Here is a 23347-nt window from a genome sequence, read left to right on the forward strand (position 1 = left end):
ATGTGTGAATATTTTATAGGTTGGTGCTAGAGAAGGCATCCAGCCATAAATCTTTGCCTTAACATTCCTGATAGCAACCGGGTCACCAGAGCTGTGCCCATCCCCTGGTCTCTGTTGCATTTCCTGGACCCAGTGTGTAAGTTGAATTGTTCATAACTCGGAACCATGTTAATTTCACAGTGAATAATGAATAAATCCCATCCCTACCTGTAAAATCAAAACAATCATAATCCATAAATTATAACAAATAACTTAACTAATGTACAGAAATCATTCATTTTAATTACCTTGACCCCTGAAGATGGCTGCTAATAGGAACAAATAGTGCTCAGAGGACTGGTGGATGACTTAATTTCCAGAGGAGAGAGAAGATGGTGTTGAGGCTGGATGTGGCTCTTATTGGGGAAGTTACTTGATGAGGCTGAGAAGTGAAGGAGATTAGTTGAGGCACTTTACTGATGTTGTAGCATACAAAGATAACCCGAGGAACAGCTTTCATCTTCTCAAAGTTCTATATCACCGCTTAGACTGTTTGTTATCATTCTTCATCATAGCAAGAAAGGTTTACAGGAGTGAACAATAATACTCACCATCAAGTTTTTCCTGGTTGATGTTGATGTTATAATGTATAACTATGCTTCATGGTCTTTTAAATGCAGTATTTTATTCACCCAAGGTCCTTGTACTATAATGTGAATAAGAGTACAGTACTGTATTTGCTTGTGTTACATCTATACAGTGCTGCATATTTTTATGCTGTAGTGCACATGATTTATTGAGGATTAGGATGGAACTAAATGGAACCAAGCAACCAATAAGTGTAAGGGTTACATATAATCTCAAGCTCAGTGACCATGGTAGGGAATGTTTGTTTAGATGCTGCCTTCATGACTGGTGGAGATGGTCCCACTGTGCTGAAGAACAGGATTGTGATTCTCATGATCCTCTGCCATACAACTGGGTGTGTAATGATATACTGACAGTGATTAAGAATACAACTTATATAAAGGATTTTTTTTTCAAACATACTGTACATACTGTATAATACAAAAGATTTTGTATCATATTTCATCTACTGTAAATCTAGAGTGATCTAAAATGCAGAAAGACAAATTCACTAAATAATAAGCAAGCACCGCTGGTTCAGTTTTAGGCTGTAAATTATAATACAGTACAAATATATGTGCAAGTTATGATGTTCTTTCATAATTGCTCTTAACTATTCATTAATTAATACTGAGAAAAATATAAAACCTTTACAATACATCATGGAGACTAATAATTTTAAACTAATGTAAATAATTCAACATATCTTTGGCTAAATATAATCTTGCAAGAGTAACTAAGGTTTACAAAAGAGTACAATAGTGGTGTCCTATTTTATAATTACATTCATTCAATATTCATTTGTATATTAGAGCTGAAAAACCATCATATCTCTACTTTAGTGAAGGGTTGCACCACACAATGTACAATAAGTTATTTCTGACACACGTGGTGGAGCAGCACCTCAGACAAACCTTTTTATTCTTCACCGCCTCTACACCTTTAAGTACGAAAGATCCAGAAAGTTAAGTTAAAAATTCTTTATAACAAGAATTCTCAATGTTGTCATGGTTAACTATATAAGTGAAGCAGTTGTCAATTACTTGCTATAAGAAACGGTGAGAGAGTGAGTCAGTTATGAGAGCCTGTACAATATACACTCAAGAATAGTTCAAGTGATAAAAGTCTCAAAAGTACAAAGAAGCAATTCATGGTGGTTAGGTGAGGCATTTTAGCATACAAAGTGACAAGTTATGTGAGACAATACTATGGTATATAGTATACATAATCGTGGCCTTTTCCACACTACAGTACACAAGTTACTCGTCTTTTATCAAGTTATCAACAATGTTCAGGAGGTACAGGTGTATGGTACAAAGCAATCTTCTCTGAGAGGTGAAATGGAATAAGTCAAGATTCCAAAGTTTGCAGAAAGAAAGTGTCATTTTAAACATCATAATTTTATCCTAACTTTCTGCTATGAACAATATTTGACATCAAGGTCATATTAATCTTTATAAGACATCTCCAAGACACAAGGAATCAGTTCTGGCAACAAAATTTGTCTGATGAAATTTTCTGGATATTTTTGGAGTACTGGTGCTTCAACTTGTCATCCAATAAGCCTCTTACAAAACAGTGCTTTGTGTAAACAGTCATTAACAGACATACAAAAATGCCACAAGTATAAAATATTGACAAGTTAAAGAAAAATACGCATTATAAATTCCTCTCCGCAACTCACGGTATAAAAGCTACCGGTACTAATGTCCGCTTTGCATCACATCTAGCTACTGATTGAGGTAGTGACCTTCAGGCAATATCAAGTTACACCTAACTCCAAAAATTAGTATTAGTAATTAAGACAAAAGTTTTCCCTTATACAGTACAGTACAGTATTCAGAATCATGGAAATACCAGTAAGATGTGACAGTGGATAGATTCTGCTCACCAAAAACTGTTAGTTCTAAATTAAACACTCATAAATCGTGAAGCAAATCTCATCTTTTTTTTTCCACAGAATGGCTTGACCTATAGGCAAGACTCCTGCCTAAAACCTGAAATGAATAACAATATAACATCACAAAAATAATACAACATACAAATAAATCTAAAGGTACAGTACAGTATAATGATAATATTGGTCAACTTAACTCATAACTTGCTGGAATACAAAATCAGGATTTGAATTCAACATAGAGATGTTAGTTTCTGTTCCTGTATGTTTGAAGATAATGGTGGCAGTGGTGGTACTGTACACAGGTTGAGGATGGTGGTATTGTACACAGGTTGAGGATGGTGGTACACAGGTTGAGGATGGCACGCAGGTTGAGGATGGTGGTACACAGGTTGAGGATGGTGGTACACAGGTTGAGGATAGTAGCACGCAGGTTAAGGATGGTGGTAAGCAGGTTGAGGATGGTGGTACTTAGCAGTGCCCCTTGTAGCCCAGTGGACCAGCCTTCATCACCACTCACCATGACCCTGCTACCACCTGACAACCACTCGAGCAATGCACCCTCTCATGTCAACCTGTAGTTCTCTATGTTTTGGCTTACAATATGTGTGGACCAGTAATACACACGAGCACTTCACTATAGTTTTCCTTAAATGTACTGCAAAAACTACTGCATTATATTACCCTTTTTGTAAATGTGTCTTGGTGAGAATACTGTGCTGGGTCTGGAGAGGGGAGCCTGGTTGGTTGTAAATGAGCTCTTCTGGGGAAAGAAATCAAAGGCTACTTCATTTAGATCAAGGAAGAGGTGTTGGGGTATAAGGGACACAAAGAGACATCTCAAGGCATATAAATAGGGTAAATTTATTTGTTAGAGAGGAAAGCCAGTACCAGAACAGCTGGGGATTCAGGTCACATCTGACAACTTTGTACTTTGACAAGAGAACAGAAATAAAATGTGAAGGTTGGGTGACAAAAACATCATAATTTTCAATGAACAAACACAATACAGCAAAGAGATTAATGTGGGTGACCAATGACAAGTCCTTTATAACTAAACTAAGCATATTAAGATCAATAAAAGCAGGTGTATCATTATCAAACAATATACCATGATTTAGTATAGGGTTGTACTCCTGAAAAACTTATCCTAAACTGAACTACTGTACTGTATGATTAACTGAATTATATTATCCACTGATTATAAAATGAATGATTACCTCTTTAAATTGAGAGAAAAATTCATGAAAATAAAATAAAAGAAAAAGTTCAATAAATAATTAAATGGCACTTTACAACACAACTTAAATATTTTGCAGGCATAATAAAATGAAAATGTAGACCAAGTAGACAACACTAAATAAACCACCTTGGTGTTGAGCAGTATACAGACATCTCACCATCCATATTTTATATACAGTATTATACACCATTTACCAACTAAAGTACAGGTGTCCAGTTTTAAGTATCTGCAGGTTTCTTATGGCTGCCGCACGAGGTTTCTAGCCCAGCACAGCAAGAAGGTTCGCTGGATCAGTATCAAGTTAATCTTATTCGCTTCATCGTATTAATGTTCATCTTACAAGAATTTAATGTCCTCTACTGCACTTAATTTCGCTTCCTTGTCTTCATGAAATTAATCTGTTAATTTTCATCTTTCATATTACCAGGTACAGTATATGCTACGTGGCTCACTATGGCTCTCTACAGTACCGGCAATAGTCATCAGTTAAAACTCTCAGGGTTGGGGCAGCGTTCACACACCGAGTCACTATCACTCTTACTTAACTTTTCAATTGGTGGCTTTGTGGGGTCTTTTTCCACTAGAGGTACTGCTGCTGACCATGACTCCTGCTGACCACTTGCCTAACATCTCTAAATAGGGTAAATCACTTGGATGATGCAAGAAACTACTGGAGAGTTCTGTTGAAGTGTAGAGCTGGATTCGAGATATGCCGCTGGCTTGTAAACAAATTCATTACAAACAGCTTGAAACATGAGTAATGTTCATATTCTTCAGATATACAATACTGGCTAATTAAATGTCTCCTACCAAATAAAATTAAGTACAGTACAATTTTAAAAAATCTTATAAAAAGGGGGAAAAATTCCTAAATACAGTAAAGGTGCAATTTTTTTTTACTCCCATAAATTTAAAATCCATAATTAAGTCCAAGTATACAGCACCAGTACAAGAGTAAGTACGTACAGTACTTCTGACTTAAGGTAATGGAGGGGTCCTGGGCTTTAGAAGAGCTAAATTCTACTAAGTTTTCACCTTCCCATATTTTAATTATAGACCAAGTCCATAATTCACGGAGGCTTAACCGACCAAATACACGAATTTACTCAGAAAATAAACAGTTTAGGTCACAGCCATGAAAATATAAACTATATATGGCAAGAGAGCAAGACTGAAGGACAAACACCCACACACAAGGTGCCATACTCCACTTCTTCACAACAAATAGCCACATTTTTGACTGATGTATTATATGTTCCCTCAAGACCAAGCTAAAACTAGGCAGTAATAACTAAACTACCCACAGTAACACCCTCACCCCCTTGTCCTATATGCCGGCCATGACCCTCTTATAAGTGATGATACACAAGTCCTTTTACAACCTAAGCAATACAAACTGGAGAGAAAAATGTCCCTCATATTAAGAACATTTTCTCTAAAGGTAATATCTTCACTGTTGATTAAAGCCTAAATATTCAGCTTGACCAGAGCAAGAGAAGGTGGTCTGTCATGATGGGGGGGTTGATTTGATTGGTTCATCCTTTGGTCAGTATTACCAGGTCAACCTCCTTTACTTTCTTGAAAAATTATACTGTATAAGAATACACATTTATATGCATTATGTATAGCTAATGTTTATATATTTTATATAATAGAAAAAGTTGCATTCCATGAATAACATTAATTCATGGAAATAAAAAAAGCTTATTTTTTCCCTTTTTTATGCTTACTTACACACTGTACTTATTACAGGGTATAACCACTAAATTAGACTGCCATTGTGTTATGTAATTTATTACCTTTTATTCTTAAGGAAAATAAATATTTTTATCTTACTTTTCTGAACTTGTGTTTAAGACAATTTGGTGAACTTTATATCCATAAAGTCTCATAGATATGAACAAGAAGGTTTAGTTTCATGTTTAAACTAAGCAGTGCTCACAGTTGCCTACTTTCTGATTCACCTTCCTCTCTTTCTCTGACCAAATTCTGCTCTCACATAATGATGATCCAAATTTTTTGCCAATTCCTTTTTAATGTAGAAGAGAGCCAAGCCTTTCAACCTCTACCGAGACATGCAGTAGTTCTCCCTATAGGCCGGGTAACCTTTTCCATTAATCCAAGTTAGGGAAAAACTTGGCTTCCCGATGCCAGTGTCTGGAATTGTCAGCAGCATCTTACAGCTATTTCTGTGTTTAGGAAAGAAGCATTAAAACACATAAGAAACTGAGGATCTTCAAGTGCAGGTTTTGTTTATCCTTAGGGAATGAATCCTTAGAGAACACAAAGCTTAAGGAAATATATCTGCACCATCAATGTCGTGGGAATCTCCAACACTCAATGAGTTGTCCAAAGCCATAAACTGCATTTCAAGTCATTCTCTGTAATTTCTCTAAGTTTCTTCAATTCATACAGGAAGCTTAAATTACCAGCGTTCTCTTGCATGTACTGTCAGTAGCACGAGTGTCTGATCCATGATAACCAGATAGTTATTCCTCTCAAATCTTTCCTCACCAAGATTTGTGGCTCAGCATCCTCACTTATAGATGGAAGTCGTCATCGTTTACTCATCACTCGTCGATCTTTGGATTCAAGTTCTACATCCATCTCGGATACTGTTTTTATCATCTTGGTGGAGGTAAATCCAGTGTCTATACTTCTGCAGAAACTTTTATATCAGTCCTAAATTGTGTTCGGTGACCACATCTGGCTACAATTCCTTTTTTAATGGACTTTTCTCTGCCCACTGAGCTGCATTTTCTCTATTTGCCTGTCCCTGCTAGCCATGGTATAATAAATAATGGGTTGTATACATTAAACACAAAACAAAGAACACGCATCAAACAAAACCCAGATAAACGGAGATTCCAAAGTTTCAACGACAAATGTCAACGTCCTTTTGACTGGAGCACAACCAAGAACGACCTCATTGTCAAGAGTCTGGGTGTTGAGTAAGGTTGACCATGACTCTGGGTTCTGGGGTGCTTAAGCCAGTTCACCCTACCCAAGGGACGGACCTGCCTTTAATTATTGTAAACAGAAATATAAAAATATCTTAATATGATATACTTTTGGGTTATATAAGGAAATATACATAAATACATATACAGATACATACATACATACACACACACACATATATATATATACAAGTGTATATATATATATATATATATATATATATATATATATATATATATATATATATATATATATATATATATATATATATATATATATATATATATATATATATATATATATATATATATAAAGTTTATCTAAAATAATACAAAATCAGGCCAAAACTTGACTTTTCGTGTTCCTTTTTGCATATACTGTACAGGTATTATACAAAAAATATAAATATGCATTTTAGAGCATCTTATTTATCAAAACTTTCCTGGTGAATTAAGGGAGGGCATATTCTTGGACCTTAATACAGTAGCTGTCCAGCCATTTCATAATAAACTGATTGCTGTACACAATGAATCTCTTCAAAAAAGGAACAATTCCTTTCCTGCACAACAGTACTTCTTTGAGTTACTAAAGCCTACTGCTGTACTATTTAATGAGATAACTTCATCATACATTAGTAAAGGCTTCATGGTTACACAGGAACTATACAAAACATCATTGATTCATAATTTATCCTGCTCCCTCTCCTCTTGTTGCCTGTGTTGTGTTAACATGCCTTTTGCAACACTAACCTAATCTAACCTCTCCTCTTACTGAATGATACTACACTAACGAGTCTCTACACCTTTGTACTTTTTCACTACATGGTTAACCCTTTGCCAGGTATGGTCACTGTACTGTACTGTATTCACATCAATGGCTGTTTTATGTTCCTTGCATTCCAGTTTTTGCACAAGGAGGCAGATAGGAGAAACTTACCAGGTGTGCCCTCCCTCCCTCCTGAACTCAACCACTAAAAGTTGAATATAACACCATCATGAGTTTGAATGTGGATGGGAGAGTGTGGGAAGGCCAAGAATGACCACAGGCTGTCAGAAACGATCTCCGGGATAAACACCTGATGAGATTGGCAGCACGAGACCACACAACACTGCCATCAAGTTATCACAGCTGACCGACACACTCACAGAATATGGCCATAAAATGATGATGTTATTAAAGTTGTGTTAGAAATTAAGTCAAAACATCCCAAGCCTCTGATATGAACTTCAAAATTAAGATATTGTGTTTTTTCCCGAACTATTTATTTTGATGGAGTGTTTACAGATCCATCACATATTTTTTTTTTTTCCTTTGAGCTTCAGGAAGTTGTACTTAACCTACAGATGGGGTGGCCCTCTAAAACTCACCTGGCAAAGGGTTAATAAAAAAGATTCCCAATGACAATAATTCCAAACTAATCCAACCACTGATGGTGTTTGTTAATGCACATACAGGCAGATCATACAACAAACGGGCAATAAATATCTATACCGTATATATAAACCTATACTTAAATACTTACCATGCAATTTACCTAATATATTCTCTCTAACATCACACAAACATAAATAAATGCACTTATACAATGCAAATTAAATCAAAATATTAATAATACACGTATAAGGCAGTGGTAAACAAAATTGTACATATATATATATTTTTCTTCTTTTGTTCTGGTAAAACCTGACTGTTGAAATGTATTGCACAACACATCTTGGGCCTCATCAAGCAGGTGTTAGAGATTGCCATAGTTGTGGTAGACTGTCTCTCCCATACTGTAAGTAACATAGCGCGGGGCAAAGTCATTCTCGTCATCATCGCTGTCTCTGCCAGTAGTCCCGCCTCTTGGTCCTCTGTTGACGCCGTTTTGTCCGTGAGAGAAAACACACGAGTCATATGACGGCGGAGCTGAAACATAAACGTGTAAATTCAAAAAGTGTCATCATTCTAAGGCCTCTGATTCATCAATAATGACCCAAAAGCATAAATAAATATCTGTAGGTAACTCTCACTTAACCTGCTGCTGATAAAGACTAAGCCAATATTATCTGCATAAATACAAAATGTTTTCCTTGATTATAAATGTAAATACCAAGAACAACAACATTCAAAAGCTCTTCACATTTTTACAGTAAAAGACCAAGGCTTACAAGGGTATCCCATCTCAAAGGTGAGTCACGACAGGGAAACTCTTACTTTTGACCATCAAGTCTATGGTGATGCATCCCAAGCTAACCCTCAACATTGAAGGCTGACAACTAATTCAAGCATCTTGGTATTACAGCAGCTCTCAGTCTTGGCCATACAGTAATGGATATCCAGAACCTGGCATCAGTTCATCTGCATTTCTCAACAGAAAAGAAGACCGTAAACAACTAAATTACAATAATGAATTACCACACTAACCTTAAAAACTCCTCAACAACACACATTTTCCTGAATAACAACAAGTCCACTTTCAAGTATCATCTTAGGGAACAAACTTCTCAGGAAGACTAATGATTAAATGGCCATGTGATGCTAATGAAGTCACTGATTCCTTTCACTGCACACAAGGAATTATGTGACGCATCCTCCTTTTTCCACGACAAAAAGTAAATGTTTTTCAACCTACGGTTAAGTTTCTCATTTTGACTTCAGGGTTGCCCAGCTATGAACACGTCTAAAGGTCACAAATCCGGCTCTCTTCTCACAACATGAAGCTCAGAGACATGACTACCCAGAGCCAAGGCCATCAAAAAAACCACTTACATGGAAACCAATTCAAGACCTTCTGCCAGCTTCTAAACCAACTCAAGGATCTCGAGAACAAGTTGTGAGGGACAGATAAGTGACAATGATCCCGATGGTCATTCTAAAGAGAATCTAGAGATGTCTTAAAATGCATTAAGAAGTCAAATTTATAACCAAAGCTTCACAACTCAACATAATTCTATCTGACCTCTTACCAAGACACCTACCACTTCTAAATACCTGTACACTGTTTCACCTTCTGCTGCTACAAAAAAGAAACTGATGTGCCAATTTGTGTCCTCACTATTACACTAGGAACCCTCTCCACTGGAAGCAGAGAGTGTTTAATGGCTGGGTTCTCTCACAAGACATTTACCAAGATCCATAGATCATATAAAACAAGGAGTGTTGTACTCACGTATATCTTTGTAATCATCAGGCATGAAGGTGCTTGGGTAAGGGGGCGGGTCATCCCTAAATTCACCATTATACCGAGGAAGATCATTTCTAGTCTCTTCATGATCTCTGTAAATTTCATGACTTGCCAGAGGAGCACTGGCAATATTTGGAGATGCTCCCAAGGAGGTTGCAGGTTGGTTGGGTAATGACTGCCCATAAGGTAGAGATACAGTGGTGGCCAATGAAGTTCCTCCAACTTCAGCAGCACTCACTGGCGGGACATATGCTGGGTAAGTTCCATGTAGTGGGATAGACCCAATTATCAGAGCACTTACCACCTCAGCGGTCTTACATGTTCCAAGTTTGGCAACAAACTGCAAAAAAAGGTTTATTATTTCAATTATCAGCATCATCTGGTATTTCTACTACATATTATATATATTAATCGATGTTATACAGTATTACAAGGATACTTTTATGCAATTTTATAAAAAATATATAATAATAATAATAATAATACTTTTACTGTATAATAATTTGTGGCATAATATACAATCACACAAAATAAACATAAATGAAGAGAACAAAAAATTACAACTGTATCAAAAAGAACTGTTATCATACCACAAAAGTATAATTTATGTCGATGATGTTGCAATGTTTGAGTTGGCTCGCAGGCACAGCTGGGACGGGCAGCGGAACATTCGCCCAAACATCGTTCCCCCCGGGCAAGATTTGTGGACGGTAGACCCGCTGGACAGTGCGATGCTCTTCCTTAGTCTTCGAGGATGTAATGTATTCAATGTTCTGTATAAAATGAATACAATTAACTAAACCAAAAATGTCACACTTCTCCTAAAACAGAAAAAATAAAAGTTTAAGCTACGAGATATAATACTCTGTACCTAACCTGCAACAGACCAAGCAGATTGTAAATACAGTATACCACCGTTTGTAAATATCATAGACCATAAAAGGTGCACACAGGGTCAACGAACACTCTACTGCTCAACTCTTCCCACTAAATCCTCGTTCATATTTCACATTTTTCTTTCATTACTTTATAATCATCTCCATTATTACTAGTACAATATATCTTTTCTCAGATAATCATGACAAGTTTTCGTCGTCAAATGGCCAAAGATTGCGACACCAGATATTTTACCAAATCAATCAATCAAAAAACCAACCAATCAATCAATCAACTAATCAATCAAACAACTAATCACGACAACACATCGGTAAAGATAAATCCATGCTTCACCAACCTGTACGATCTTGGCTTCGGTGTACTTGATGGTTGAGTTGCTGTGGTTCTGTATATGGCCGTTGATGATGATGTTCTCACCAGGGACGTAGCCGGAGCGTGGAGCGGACACCGCCAGTGATATAGGCCCCCGGGTACAGCAGCAGCAACACACTGTCTTTTCTTTCTCATTATACAAAGGATTCTGAAAAAAAAACACATATTTATTAGTTTTAATTACTGTACTATAATACTTATGTCCTGAACTTATGGATTATGTTGTACTAGCTCAGTTACTTCACATACTGCCCTTGATACTTTACCCGTGATAGTGAATGAAAATTGAGATCATAGAGGTGATTGACGGAGTATATTATCTTTGTACTCTGATCTATGCTCCAAGGTTTGTCGGCCACGACCTTCACCTGGTAGCGAACCTTTCCGTGTGTTGCCTCAAATGACGACGGAATATTGTGTGGCAAGATGAAGTGGAAGGGATATGAATACTCGCCTGGAATCATTCTATTATCATTATCTGTGAAGGAAATAAAGGAACACTTGAAATAAATATATATACTGTACGAGATTACTTCCCAATATTAAGGGGTAAGGCTTACTGTTTCGGCCATAATCTAGATCTCACCAATTTTGTTAAAAATCACAATATACGACTATGTACTCCTGAACATGATGATCAAGGATCTGTTGTCTGTAATTTGTTATCTGTATAATTACATGTCCAAATGACACCTCAATAATTTTAATTACTTTTCTAATGCCAATTACTCGTGGCCTGTGGTTTTTCCTAGGCTCTCATGGCAAAACGTACTGTCTTAGGTAACAGGGAAATTCTCTCACTGACAGTTACTTTAGTGCTACTACAGCCAGTGGTCTACCAAAAGTCAAGTCAGGTCAGGTCAGGCTGCGCTTTGTTAATTATAATACTACTGTATTTCTGATAATGCAACTTTTTGGTGCTGACATAAATAAGTCATGACCTTTGGATGAACAAGAAATTGTAACTTGTAAATCAAAAATACAACAAGAAAATTTGGTAAGTGTGCTTACATCTGCCGTCCCAGACAGTCACTGATTGACGCATGTATTCTTCTTCAGATGAATAATGGTGTGTTGTTTTTCCTCGCCGCTCTGACCAACGAACTTCTCCTTTGCCCTTGGTTGTGACTTTAAGTTCTGAAAAAGGATGATAATTGTGATCCAAAGACTACATAATACTTCCTCTATCCCTGAGCAATAGGCTGCTCAAGTTAACAGTGACCAGTGTTTGTAAATGGTGTCTGGGAGTATGAGATCCCATTCTGTAACAGAGGGAAGGAAGGAAACGGCCTGCAAGATAACCTGACCAATGAAAAACTTCATCATATAATGGCAGTTAAACTGTCCAGGTGAAGCTTTTCTCACCCAACTGAATCTGGGTCAGTTAAATCATATATGAACCAGAAGGAGATTTGAAATCAATGATCGAGTCATAGCTAATGAGCTGCGTATGTTCTTCAGTCAAAGTGTACAGATCACATTTCTGCCTCCACAGTAGCCCTCCACTTTAAACTCTGTCGCTGTAAGAAACTGGTCTTCTAGATCACTTCTTGTCTCCCCCAAGTTATGAAATAGAATTTAGAACTTCTTTAATCCTTCATTTATGACCTGTGGGCCATCTTAAGTGACCTGTAAAACCCTGAACTATTGAGAAATAACATGAAGGTGGCTAATGTCTGAAAACAATGCATGCACCACTGAATACAGAAGAAAAAACATTTCTTTAAAAATACTGATAATACACAGCTTTCATCTCCCAAGTGGGACTTTTTGACACTTTGACAACTGACTGGGATATTTTGCTTGTCTCCTCCTTTCCATGTCCCAACAGCTCAGATGAACTAGAGGACAGGCTCCCAGTTTGTGACACAAACACAAAAGCTTTAATAAGAGATGAGACCTTCACACATGTGAGTATAAAAACTACTGGAAGCTAGTGGCAATACAACAGATGCCTGTGAGGCCTCAAGGAAACACCAGTGACAGAATAGAGTTTAACAGAGCTAAAAAACAAACAAAGTGCTGTGTCAAAAAAAAAAGGAGGGGGAGTAAAATCTACAAAAACTGTACCAAGGACAGTGCGTGAGGAACTGTAGGCCAGCTTCAAATGTTTAAAAAGCAACATCTTAAAATCACTCTAAAAAAATGGTCAGCATATAGAGGTGCAATATGTTAATATGCCGGCCAGTCAGCCAGCATCTTAGCTCACTCAACTGACACTCCACTCGCCCTCCTTCATGCGTTGCCAGCACTAGCCACACCTCCAAACAATTATTCACTTTCATATTCCACACTTTCTTTTACAACTCTACACCTTTATTGTAGTGTACCTAATTAGCAATGCCATTTAATAATTCACAATAATTTCCACTTATTTAGTTTATCATAAGAGAATAAATGAAGGTAAATTAAACCATCAAGCACTTGCTGGGTGACTGTGTTAGTGGTGAGTCTACTTGTCTTCACCTGAGTTAAGGAGTAAGTTATGTGGTGATTATAGGAGAGAGATGACACACTCAAAGCTTATTTGTAGACTTAATAACCTTGACAGTGTTTGTGAATAATGAAATAAGTTAGTGAAATAAGTTAAGCATATTGGTAATGTAGTAAAATAGCAACATTATTTAGCATATATCCAGTTTTAACTTTTTTTTTTTTTTTGTGGGGGGGGAGGAATTGGGGGTTTCCCTTGTGTACATCAAAGCAAGAGACAAATTGAAATTCCTCATAACTGTAAATTTTTATAAACTAAATCCTCCCCGTATATCACGGTTTGGCTGTAGTTACAGACAAGAAGCAAAATTGTTGCTAGGAGGTAGAAGGGCAGCTCTCAGGGGACTCTGAAGGGTATAAATTATCTTATCAAAAGTAATAGCATAACTTAGTACCACCAGACACACCAGCATCTATTTTACACTCCTCTCTCTCTTTGCTCATAGTGCTGTAGGATATAAAATTTTCAGTCACAATACAAAACAGCTTGTACTGTACCCTACTGTACTGTACTGTACTGTACTGTACTGTACTGTACCCTACTGTACTGTACACTATAAACACTTTTCATCAAGTGATAAATGCAGTGGTCCATTTTATTTGTTTTTCTGGGCTTATACTGTGAAATAAAGGAGTTTACGGCATAATAAAGAAAATTAGAGAACAAAACAACGAAAGTTAAATATAAGACCGTGAAATAAAGCGAGTCTACTGTACTGTACATTGTTGTTTCTCTTGTTATAGACGGTCCTGATGATGGCTACTGTCATTACCTAAATGCCAAGAAATAAAGAAAATATATGTGAAGATGGTCATGTTTGTCCCGGCCTCGGTGTCATTAGTGAAGCTGTCAAGTTATGTCATCAAATCCCAAGTTTGTGTCTCCACTGATCATTCATTCAGTGTTCAGTGGACAGACAAATGGTATGTGATTCTATAACCTGAACAGTTTCATCTATACTTTCTGTCGGACAGGCTGACAAGTTGTCAATTAAAACCAAAGACCCTTCAATTTTTGCTAACAAGTCGCATTAAACCTAACACAAAGATTAAGCCTCGTGTCACCCAAATCCTCCTTATCCTTACCTTCTCTGAACTCCCCCACTTGTGTCTAGGTCTAAACAGATGCCACCATGCACGTTCTCACCATCCTCCATTTAAGAAAGCTAAATTTAGAATAAGCAAAGTTAGATTAGATTAAATGGAGCCAGTGAATGAGTTTTATAAGAGGTGTGAAAGCCTGTGGTATGAGTCATTACATATATTAATTTCCTTAAGTGGTACTGTACTGTACTGCTTGGTTCATCAGTCAACGTTTATTTTCATATCTCAACACATTCATAACCTCCCCACCTCATCCTGTACTGGAACACACCTCAGTACTGGACAGGTATTTCTCCCCTCTCATCACCCACCACCACAACACAGAGACACACACCTCCCCCAGGTCTCAACCCCCCAAACAAATAACTTCATCAGGACCTCTATAATGCCCTGTGGGTTGATGGATATACTGTACACTATGTCTTTGCATGGGAAATAATCATTATACTGTTCAGTCCCTTTATGTGTCAGTCTAATCTTTTACTGTATGATATATGTGACCACTTTAAGGTCAGTTATCTCTTGTTCACATCATAAAGTGTTTTAGTTACATGATAATCTGAGTTTGTTTTTCCTGGATCAATTTATAAACACTGTATATAAAGATGTATTGGTCTCATTATCCCTTGGTGGCCCCAGGTCGTGCACACTAATGAAACAATTAACATATCCTCCTCACCTTCCCCTCTGCTCAGTCACTTTAAACAGTTCCTTCAGTGCCAGCAACCTCTTGTGGTCATTTATCTAACAAAATGATGTCACCTGTATTCCACTGCATAAAATTCAACAAAGGTTATTTACATAATTTAGTAGAAATCATCACCTTTCATTCACTGGCACATAACAGAAGGTTCTCCTGAGTGCAAGAGTATCATTGTGTAGTGCATAAATGTATATTGTCTTTTCTAAAATGTTCAGACGAAATTATAAATAAACTTAAAATAATCAACCCAATATGGACTATAGAGCAACACAAGTACAGTTAATAAATCACAAGTTATTACATGAAATCAGGAAAATATCTAATCAAAATACAGAATTAGGAAATCAAATCAAACTTAGAATTAATGATCTAAGGAACTGTACTGTGAATACTTCTCAAAGGCAACTCAGTGAGAATATGAAGACAATCTGTGGCCTAACCTCGACATGACACCTCAGACGACACTTTAACTTTGACGTAACCTCGAATATTCTGACCGGGGAAGTACACAGGCTGGTGAGGGTTGAGGACTACTAGGAACTCGTCAAATCCCATTGTTATGTCTGAAAAATGTTAACGAGTCAAAAATGAAAATGTAAGAATAAGATTACGGATCACCTGAAGAATCTCCAACCCGGCTTATTTCACCGAAAGATTAACCACCATAACACTATTTGGGGGGTTAGGTTAGTTGAGGATAGGATAGGATATATTAGGTTAAGTTAGGTTAAGATAGGCTAGGTTAGGATAGGCTAGGTTAGGATAGGATAGGTTAGGATAGGTTGATTAATCCTTAAGTGAAATAACTTGCGGTAGAGATTCTTCAGGTGATCCGAGGACATGGATAATTCATATACAAACACAACAGATGAACCATGTCTTGTAGTCCTGACAGAACCAACGTACAGCAATGTATGTTCTTGGTCATTAAGTCAGACAGTCACCCAAAAAATATCCAGCCGTCTCTCCTCCTGAACCACAATCCCAGAGATTCAGACTCGTGAATCCGAAGCATTTATGGGTAGAATAATGCTTCGTGTCTACTGCTTCGGATTCACGGGTCTGGATCTCGGGGTTCGTGGTTCAGGAGAGGCAACAGGAGTTTTGTGGATGACCGTAAATGAATGAAAGCTTCTCCCACTGAATACTTCTCTAGATGCAGTTTACCTTTAATATAAACACCAAACAAGAGACAGTCACAACATATTCTATATATTTGTGATAAATCTTTATTCTTTCATACACAAATATATCAAATGAATTATATACTTGTTAAGTTTACTGCCTCTGTTAGAATGTTACCTGACCCAAGTCTTAACAAAAACTGAAGAGGAACAATAGCATTAGGAAAGTTATAATTTTTCTTGTGTTGTGGATATTCTAGAGGCAAGAAAGAGTAATGATTCGGTAGAGTAGGTAATGATAAATCACTACTAAAAATAAAAAATAGATTTCTTATGTTTTTGATGGTGATGTAAAAGAATATGGCCTTTACTTTTGACGCTGATGTATATTTATGGAGATACAACAATGGTTTTCACAATGGGTCGGGCTTTGAAGATGAGGGAAGATGTGGGGTTAAAACTAAAAAAATACACAAGTCAAACTTCTGGTAACCTGAGCTGACCTTTCTTAATGTAGAAGATGACCTAATATTAGACACATTTACCTTACTTAACCGATAGAAGAGCATTAGGGTTTCCAGTAGTATTCTAATTTGGTGTTGTCATGAAGGCTATCACAGGTCAGAAAATATAAAAAAAAAATAACCAGAGAATTCACTGTAATGTTAATTTTATCATGATTCGCACTTTTCCACTTATTCTGGTCGCCCTGACAATGACCACAACATGACACTTCTGCATCACACACTTCCTTCATTGGTTAAATAAGATAGTTGTACTTTTCTAATTCAGGACTTAACTTAGATTGAGAAGGTCAGGTCATCAAAGATTTTTTTTCATTATTACCCCACAATTTCCCTTATCTTCAAAGTCTTACTCAATTTGTGGAAACCAATGTTGATTCTCCATTATATACTCTACCAAATCTTTACTTAATTTTGTATCTTATATGGAGAACTTTCATGAGGTAACTGCTACGGCTAGACCACTTTCATCAAGTATTGTCACATTAACGAAGTATTAAAACAATTCCTCCACCTTTAACAGAATACTCTCAAGGTTGGAACTAAGTTTTCTTCTGGAACTTTTTTTTATAAAATACTTACGTAACACAGAACCATATGCTAGAGTATTACTAAACATATTGCTCGAAGTTACTGACCACCAATAAAACATCTTTCATCGCCTTCCTGAATACATGACCTAACATGATATTTCTTAAGTCAATTCAGTCATTTTATCCTCACTAACATACGGTATCTGTTACCTCTGCACTGATATAAACATTTAAATGAAAAGCCTAAACAATACTAACTATTAAGACTCCTGCCAGCCTTAAAGACATTGTTATTATCAAATGTACGTCTAAAGGCATTACTTCGCTACATGATTCACTATATAATTACAACTAAACACTCACTTATTCAGGTAAAAAAAAGGGTAAATATGTACAAGGAGACCAGACAACCTCCCACAACAAGATCTACACTACTTGTTCGTATCTTTTACTACAACAGGTTATATAACATTACAATCATTTAATGCAACTAATACATCAAAGTACTTACAAATATATCGTGAAATTTTCCACTTTATCTCTCATTTAAGTTTTAAAATAATCTAATATTAGTAAGTTAGTAACAACAATTAGATAAATATAAACTAGTATTGAATATTTAAAGCCACAGCCAATCAGACTCTCGGACAGTTAAGGTTCCATGTTGTGTTGTCCCTTAAGGTTAACGAGCAATTACACTCCTATTGTTTTAATTAATCAAAATATCTTTAAAAAAACAATAAAAATAAGGTCAACATAATTAAAAATGAATACAATAAATTTCTTATATATAAATTTTATCTAAATATGCTCTTGAATTTTATATATGTACAGTCAGTCAAATAATGAGAGAAGATAGTGGAGTAAAAAGTTTCCTGGAGAATGTCTACCACTGAGTCACTGACCCTGGGGGCGTGGCACCACATGGCTTCTCTAGTACAATATCTTATTCTATTTGTGTTTACTTTATTACTTATCAGTTTAATAACTTTTCATATTGTTTATTTGTTGTTTTGTTACATTGTTATTACCTTTAGTTGGTGTGGCGGTATATTGCGTGGTAACTCACTATTGTACTGATGGAGTCTTGGCTTTATGCTCTTCGCCACTAACAAGCTTCCTCCAGTTTCCACCTATACTAGTAATGGACAACAGAGTTCGTAAAATAGTAACACCATTCGCCCTAACAGCTATTAAGTTGATAACGCGCTGCCACTCACTGTTCCTGGGGATACAGACAAAATCCCCTCGGACAAAAACCCCACATAGTAAAAAATAAAACAGAATTCTTTTAAAGTTTTCAATAATTTTCTTACAAATCCACTTTAATATTAGATCTTACCATTACTGCCCTCGCTTTTTGGGACCTCAGGGGACCCGTGACCTCACAATCTCTGGTCTCTCAGGTCTGTTTAATGACGTGTGGTACCATGAGGCGAACTGTATAAAAACCTTGTTCACTCGTGCACGAATTCAGTTTTTCTACAGCAGTCATTGAATACAGTCGGGAGTTAGATCGCCCGTTTCTATTTTCATACGAATTTCATTTAACGTTAGGTTAGGTTAGGTTCCAGTAGAGATGAGGTTTTTGTCCGGTGGGGATTTTGTCCTGGCGTTTTTGTCATGGACCCCTGTTCCTGTACTGTATGAGGTCACGTGCCGATGGTTCAGCGTGAACAAGTACATTACATGAAAACAAAAATAAATACATGTTTTGGGGAGTTGAAATTCATCATTACAATTTGATTCTACTCTTGTTTTGATTACATATATATTACCATTTTGAGTCATTTATTGTCTTAAAATAATTAGTTTTGTAAGATTTTATTACTGAAAGTTTAGTTCGCGTCTTGAGAGAGCTTATAATGACAGTAGAATTTTGGCCAATGCATATATCGTAATTTCACACGAATTCATTAAAAACATATACTGTATATACGTGGTGAACTAAAATCCCGTCAGGCGGAAATAACTATGAAACACTTTTCTCCCACAGTAGATGATATCAACGTGTAAAAGCTGTTATCTCGTCCACTATCAGTTTTAGGTAAAAGCAGATTCAATTTCCTTTGCCGCTCCTCAACACTCAGTACGGGTGACGAGTCGTGATGAAGAGGCTAAAATTTTAATCACCACTACACTGTACGAAATATACAAACGATTATCCACAATATACACAGTCAACAATAGTCACACACACACACACGGTACACACCCTCCTCACTAGGTATGTAGACTAAACTATTTTTTGACCAACTTCTCCCGCGGGCAGACATATAGAGGGTGGCAGAGGTACGATACATTTACCATATGCTGTAACCTGTACTGCAATTATTTTTATCTTGAGAGCGTTACTGGTGAGTGTAAAAAGGTTTATAAATTTTAGTGAACGTAATTCGATTCGACCAAGCACCGCCCTAGATCATCACCAAAACCAGACAGCTCCGGCAACCACGAACATTATTACTAAGGAAAATTCACACAGCGTAAGATGCAGCAAAGTCGAGATTTTTTTTTTTGCTAAGACGGAAAAAAAATTATGAACGAAGAAATGCAGTGTATGTTTTTACCGTGAGACAGAGCATTAAGTCTTGCATGATACCAGACGGACATGCACACAGATAATTTACCATGGTTGAGGAGGAAGCCTGTAATCATTTACCCCATGCAGCTCTCCTTACAGCTCGGGTTATGATTAATGTAACTCTTGGCTGGCATCATCACTTACAACCTTATGACAACAGATTTTAGTTTAGTGAAAATCATCTTACTTTCGGGTTAACAAATCAGTCCCTTGCGTCTCCAGTTAGCTTGTAGTGGATTTCTCCCCCTTCAAACGCTTGTTGCTGAGTAGCCGACCCCGCGAATTCCCCAGTGTATGCCTCGTGGTCTAGGTCAACCAGCGCCGCCTTACATAGCGGAGGTCAACTATTAAGCCACGCCTACCTCCGCTATATAAGACCTGACCTCGTGGTGACCTCTCTTCTACCTACACCAACCAGCCAGCAACACCTCCTCCTCCTCCTCCTCCTGCCTGGCGGTCCTCATTCCCGCCGGCGAGCATGGCGACCCACAAGCTGGTTCTCTGAGCACCCTCACCAACCAGCTCTCTCTACATCACACTTGGAACCATGCTGCCACTTCCCAGCACCAAGCTGCATTGTACATCCAATACAACATGTATACAGAGAGCACATTGTGAGTTTCCTTTCTCCATCCCGTCCTGAGTGTGAACCAAACATCCCATACCCCACAAGCTATCAGCCAACCAGACGCCGCGGTGTTGGTCGATTAGCGGTAACGACACGACAACTGATTCTAATTCTTTTATGATTCGGTTGATTTGTTTTGGGTTCGGTCCAATAATGCTGTGAAATTGCCTTCTGGAACAATGTCCAGTAGATTTTTATTTTATTTTTTGTTCAGTGGGAATTTGTCCAGTGGTGTTAGTCGAGTTTAGTCCAATGAGGAAATGTCTGGTGGTATTTTTGTCAAGTGTTTTGATAGTATTTTGTCCACTGGATTTTGTTAGCTGAGATTTCGTCCAGAGATATTTTGTCTGTCGATATTTTGTCCAGTGGAATTCTGTGAGGGAAAGGGATGAGGAATTATTTCGTCCAGGAGATGAAAGGTAGTTTTGTCCCGGGGAAGTAGGGAATCCTTTTGTCCAGGGGGAAGTAGGGAATCCTTTTGTCTCGGGGGATATGGGGAAGGATTTTGTCCAGGAGTGATATGAAGAATAATTTTGTCCAGGGGGGAAAGGAAATTTGTTCTTGTACCCCTCGCTTGCCGTCATTGGCCCTCAGACAGACAGACAGACACAGAAACATAGTACAATATCATAAAGGTTTCTCACGATAAAACTGGTTCCCAAAGTACAAAAGTAAACACACACACAAATATACTCGCTTCTTCAAGAGGGATGTGGAAAACCCCTCAGGGTCACCTGAGTGATGAGGCAGTGTTCCCCTGTTGTAGGTGAGCCCTTGGCCACCTTGACACACCTGTGGCTGTCACCGGAGGTCCAGCGCATTCATGTTAGATCCGGAAAGGTTCGCGGTTGTCTATTCCTGCCTCCAGGTTCTGAAGCCAAGTGTAGGAACCATTGGAGCAAGTAAAGGTGGAGATCTTGCACTGTCCCTCGCCACTTTCGTCCCTGAGGTGAAGGCAGCAGTTTGGATAAATGGCTGCAATAATAATGTGCAGTCTGACCTTCATCTGCAAGATAGAACAATCCCTCCACTCGATTTTGATATTTCACGTGTGAAGCTGGTGGATGGTGTTTTGGAGTGTTACGGAGCATTGGAGAACCCAGAGGACCATCCAGAGACAATTATCCCTATAGAGAAAGCTGATGCTCACGTCCTGTTCCTAGTTGGGTTAGGTGACAAAAATTGGAATAGTGAAATTTTTGCAGATCAAGCCATTGAACGTCTTAGGAAATCCAAGGGCAACAACTCCGAGATTCACAGAGACATGCCTGCAGGCCACACCACCTGACTCGCCTCTCTGCCGTGCAACATATCATAAGCTAATCAAGAATACCATGCTGTTGGGCGGGTGTCAGAAGCCTCACCTGGAGGCCCAAGTTCATGCCTGGGATTCTACATTGATCTTTCTCCACAAACACCTTTCAGTGCCTCAGGTAAAACTTTGAGGAATCAAGTGGTTAAAGAAGCCGCAAGTCTGGATAGCTGTGAGGGGTAACTTTTTCTGAGTAAGAGTTGTGAACTCTTGGAACAATCTGCCAGAGAGTGTGGTGACGGCACTGAGTGTGAGCTCTTTGAAGACCAGTGTATGCCCAGTACTTGCCAACAGTGCTTAACAGAGACGTGACCGATCACCCAAGCGGCTAACGAACCGATCAGTGGTGAAGAGGATAAAAGTAACTAAGTTAAAAAAACCGGTATGATCCAGTGTCAAGGAACAATCCGAGAAGACCGGACAACTCACCAACTGTTCTGGCTAACTATTACCCCAGTACACGACAGATGCAAATAGCGTATAAAAATCTTGCCCATTGTTCCTGCACCCGCTCGCACCCGCATCTCACCTCACCTTGAAATCATGCATATTTCCCTCTTGTTTTTCCCCCCCCTTAACATCGTCATGAGGAGGAAAACTTATCATATATTCAGGTTTAGGTGAACAGAGCTGGTACAGTGTATCCCCCAACGTGTCATTTCTCGCCCACTACCCCAAAGTGTGTGTTGGCAGTTCATCCTCACCACCTCACTGTAAGTTGGGTTAGGTTACGTCAGGTTGGGTTAGGTTAGGTTAGGTTGGGTTAGGTTACGTCAGGTTGGGTTAGGTTAGGTTAGGTTACGTCAGGTTAGGTTAGGTTAGGTTACGTAAGGTTGGGTTGGGTTAGGTTACGTCAGGTTGGGTTGGGTTAGGTTAGGTTACGTCAGGTTGGGTTAGGTTAGGTTACGTTAGGTTGGGTTAGGTTAAAGTTGGGTTACGTCAGGTTGCTAGGTTACGTCAGGTTGGGTTAGGTTAGGTTACGTCAGGTTAGGTTGGGTTAGGTTACGTCAGGTTGGGTTGGGTTAGGTTACGTCAGGTTGGGTTAGGTTAGGTTACGTCAGGTTGGGTTAGGTTAGGTTACGTCAGGTTGGGTTAGGTTACGTCAGATTGGGTTGGGTTAGTTAATAGTATAAATTGTGCTGTAGGTTATTACTGTAACATTTCACCTGTGTTATTTTCCATAGTCTACCATCCTTCATT

The 23347-nt window shown here is 38.0% G+C and overlaps 2 protein-coding genes and 1 long non-coding RNA gene across 6 annotated transcripts; 1 reads left to right on the top strand and 2 right to left on the bottom strand.

The window, feature by feature from the left end:
• Nucleotides 1-2561: 2561 nt before the first annotated feature.
• LOC121869071 lies at nucleotides 2562-6862 on the bottom strand. The gene is made up of 2 exons (XR_006089502.1): nucleotides 3188-6862; nucleotides 2562-2603 (listed from the first exon to the last, which is right to left on the bottom strand). It is a non-coding gene; the product is annotated as an uncharacterized LOC121869071 (long non-coding RNA).
• Nucleotides 6863-7984: 1122 nt separating this feature from the next.
• Nucleotides 7985-19441, bottom strand: LOC121869072 (arrestin domain-containing protein 3-like). Of its 4 annotated transcripts, none has more exons than XM_042370198.1 (8): nucleotides 18655-19441; nucleotides 15883-16005; nucleotides 12154-12279; nucleotides 11409-11620; nucleotides 11108-11290; nucleotides 10464-10646; nucleotides 9859-10213; nucleotides 7985-8615 (listed from the first exon to the last, which is right to left on the bottom strand). In XM_042370198.1, exons 2-8 carry the CDS (start codon nucleotides 15995-15997, stop codon nucleotides 8443-8445), a joined length of 1347 nt encoding a protein of 448 aa, XP_042226132.1. In that variant the 5' UTR covers nucleotides 15998-16005; nucleotides 18655-19441; the 3' UTR covers nucleotides 7985-8442. The 4 variants fall into 4 exon arrangements, with proteins under 4 accessions (XP_042226132.1, XP_042226130.1, XP_042226133.1 ...); XM_042370196.1 differs by lacking the exon at nucleotides 18655-19441 and adding an exon at nucleotides 17987-18073; XM_042370199.1 differs by lacking the exon at nucleotides 18655-19441 and adding an exon at nucleotides 15419-15483.
• A 2217-nt stretch (nucleotides 19442-21658) lies between these two features.
• Nucleotides 21659-22280, top strand: LOC121868968 (acyl-coenzyme A thioesterase 2, mitochondrial-like). Its single transcript, XM_042370000.1, is given in 2 exon segments — nucleotides 21659-22113; nucleotides 22115-22280. Coding segments are annotated over 2 exon segments (621 nt in total).
• The last annotated feature ends 1067 nt before the right edge of the window (nucleotides 22281-23347 follow it).

This window comes from Homarus americanus, unplaced genomic scaffold (assembly GCF_018991925.1).
Source record: "Homarus americanus isolate GMGI-L3 unplaced genomic scaffold, GMGI_Hamer_2.0 scaffold24694, whole genome shotgun sequence".
Classification (NCBI taxonomy): Eukaryota; Metazoa; Arthropoda; class Malacostraca; order Decapoda; family Nephropidae; genus Homarus; species Homarus americanus.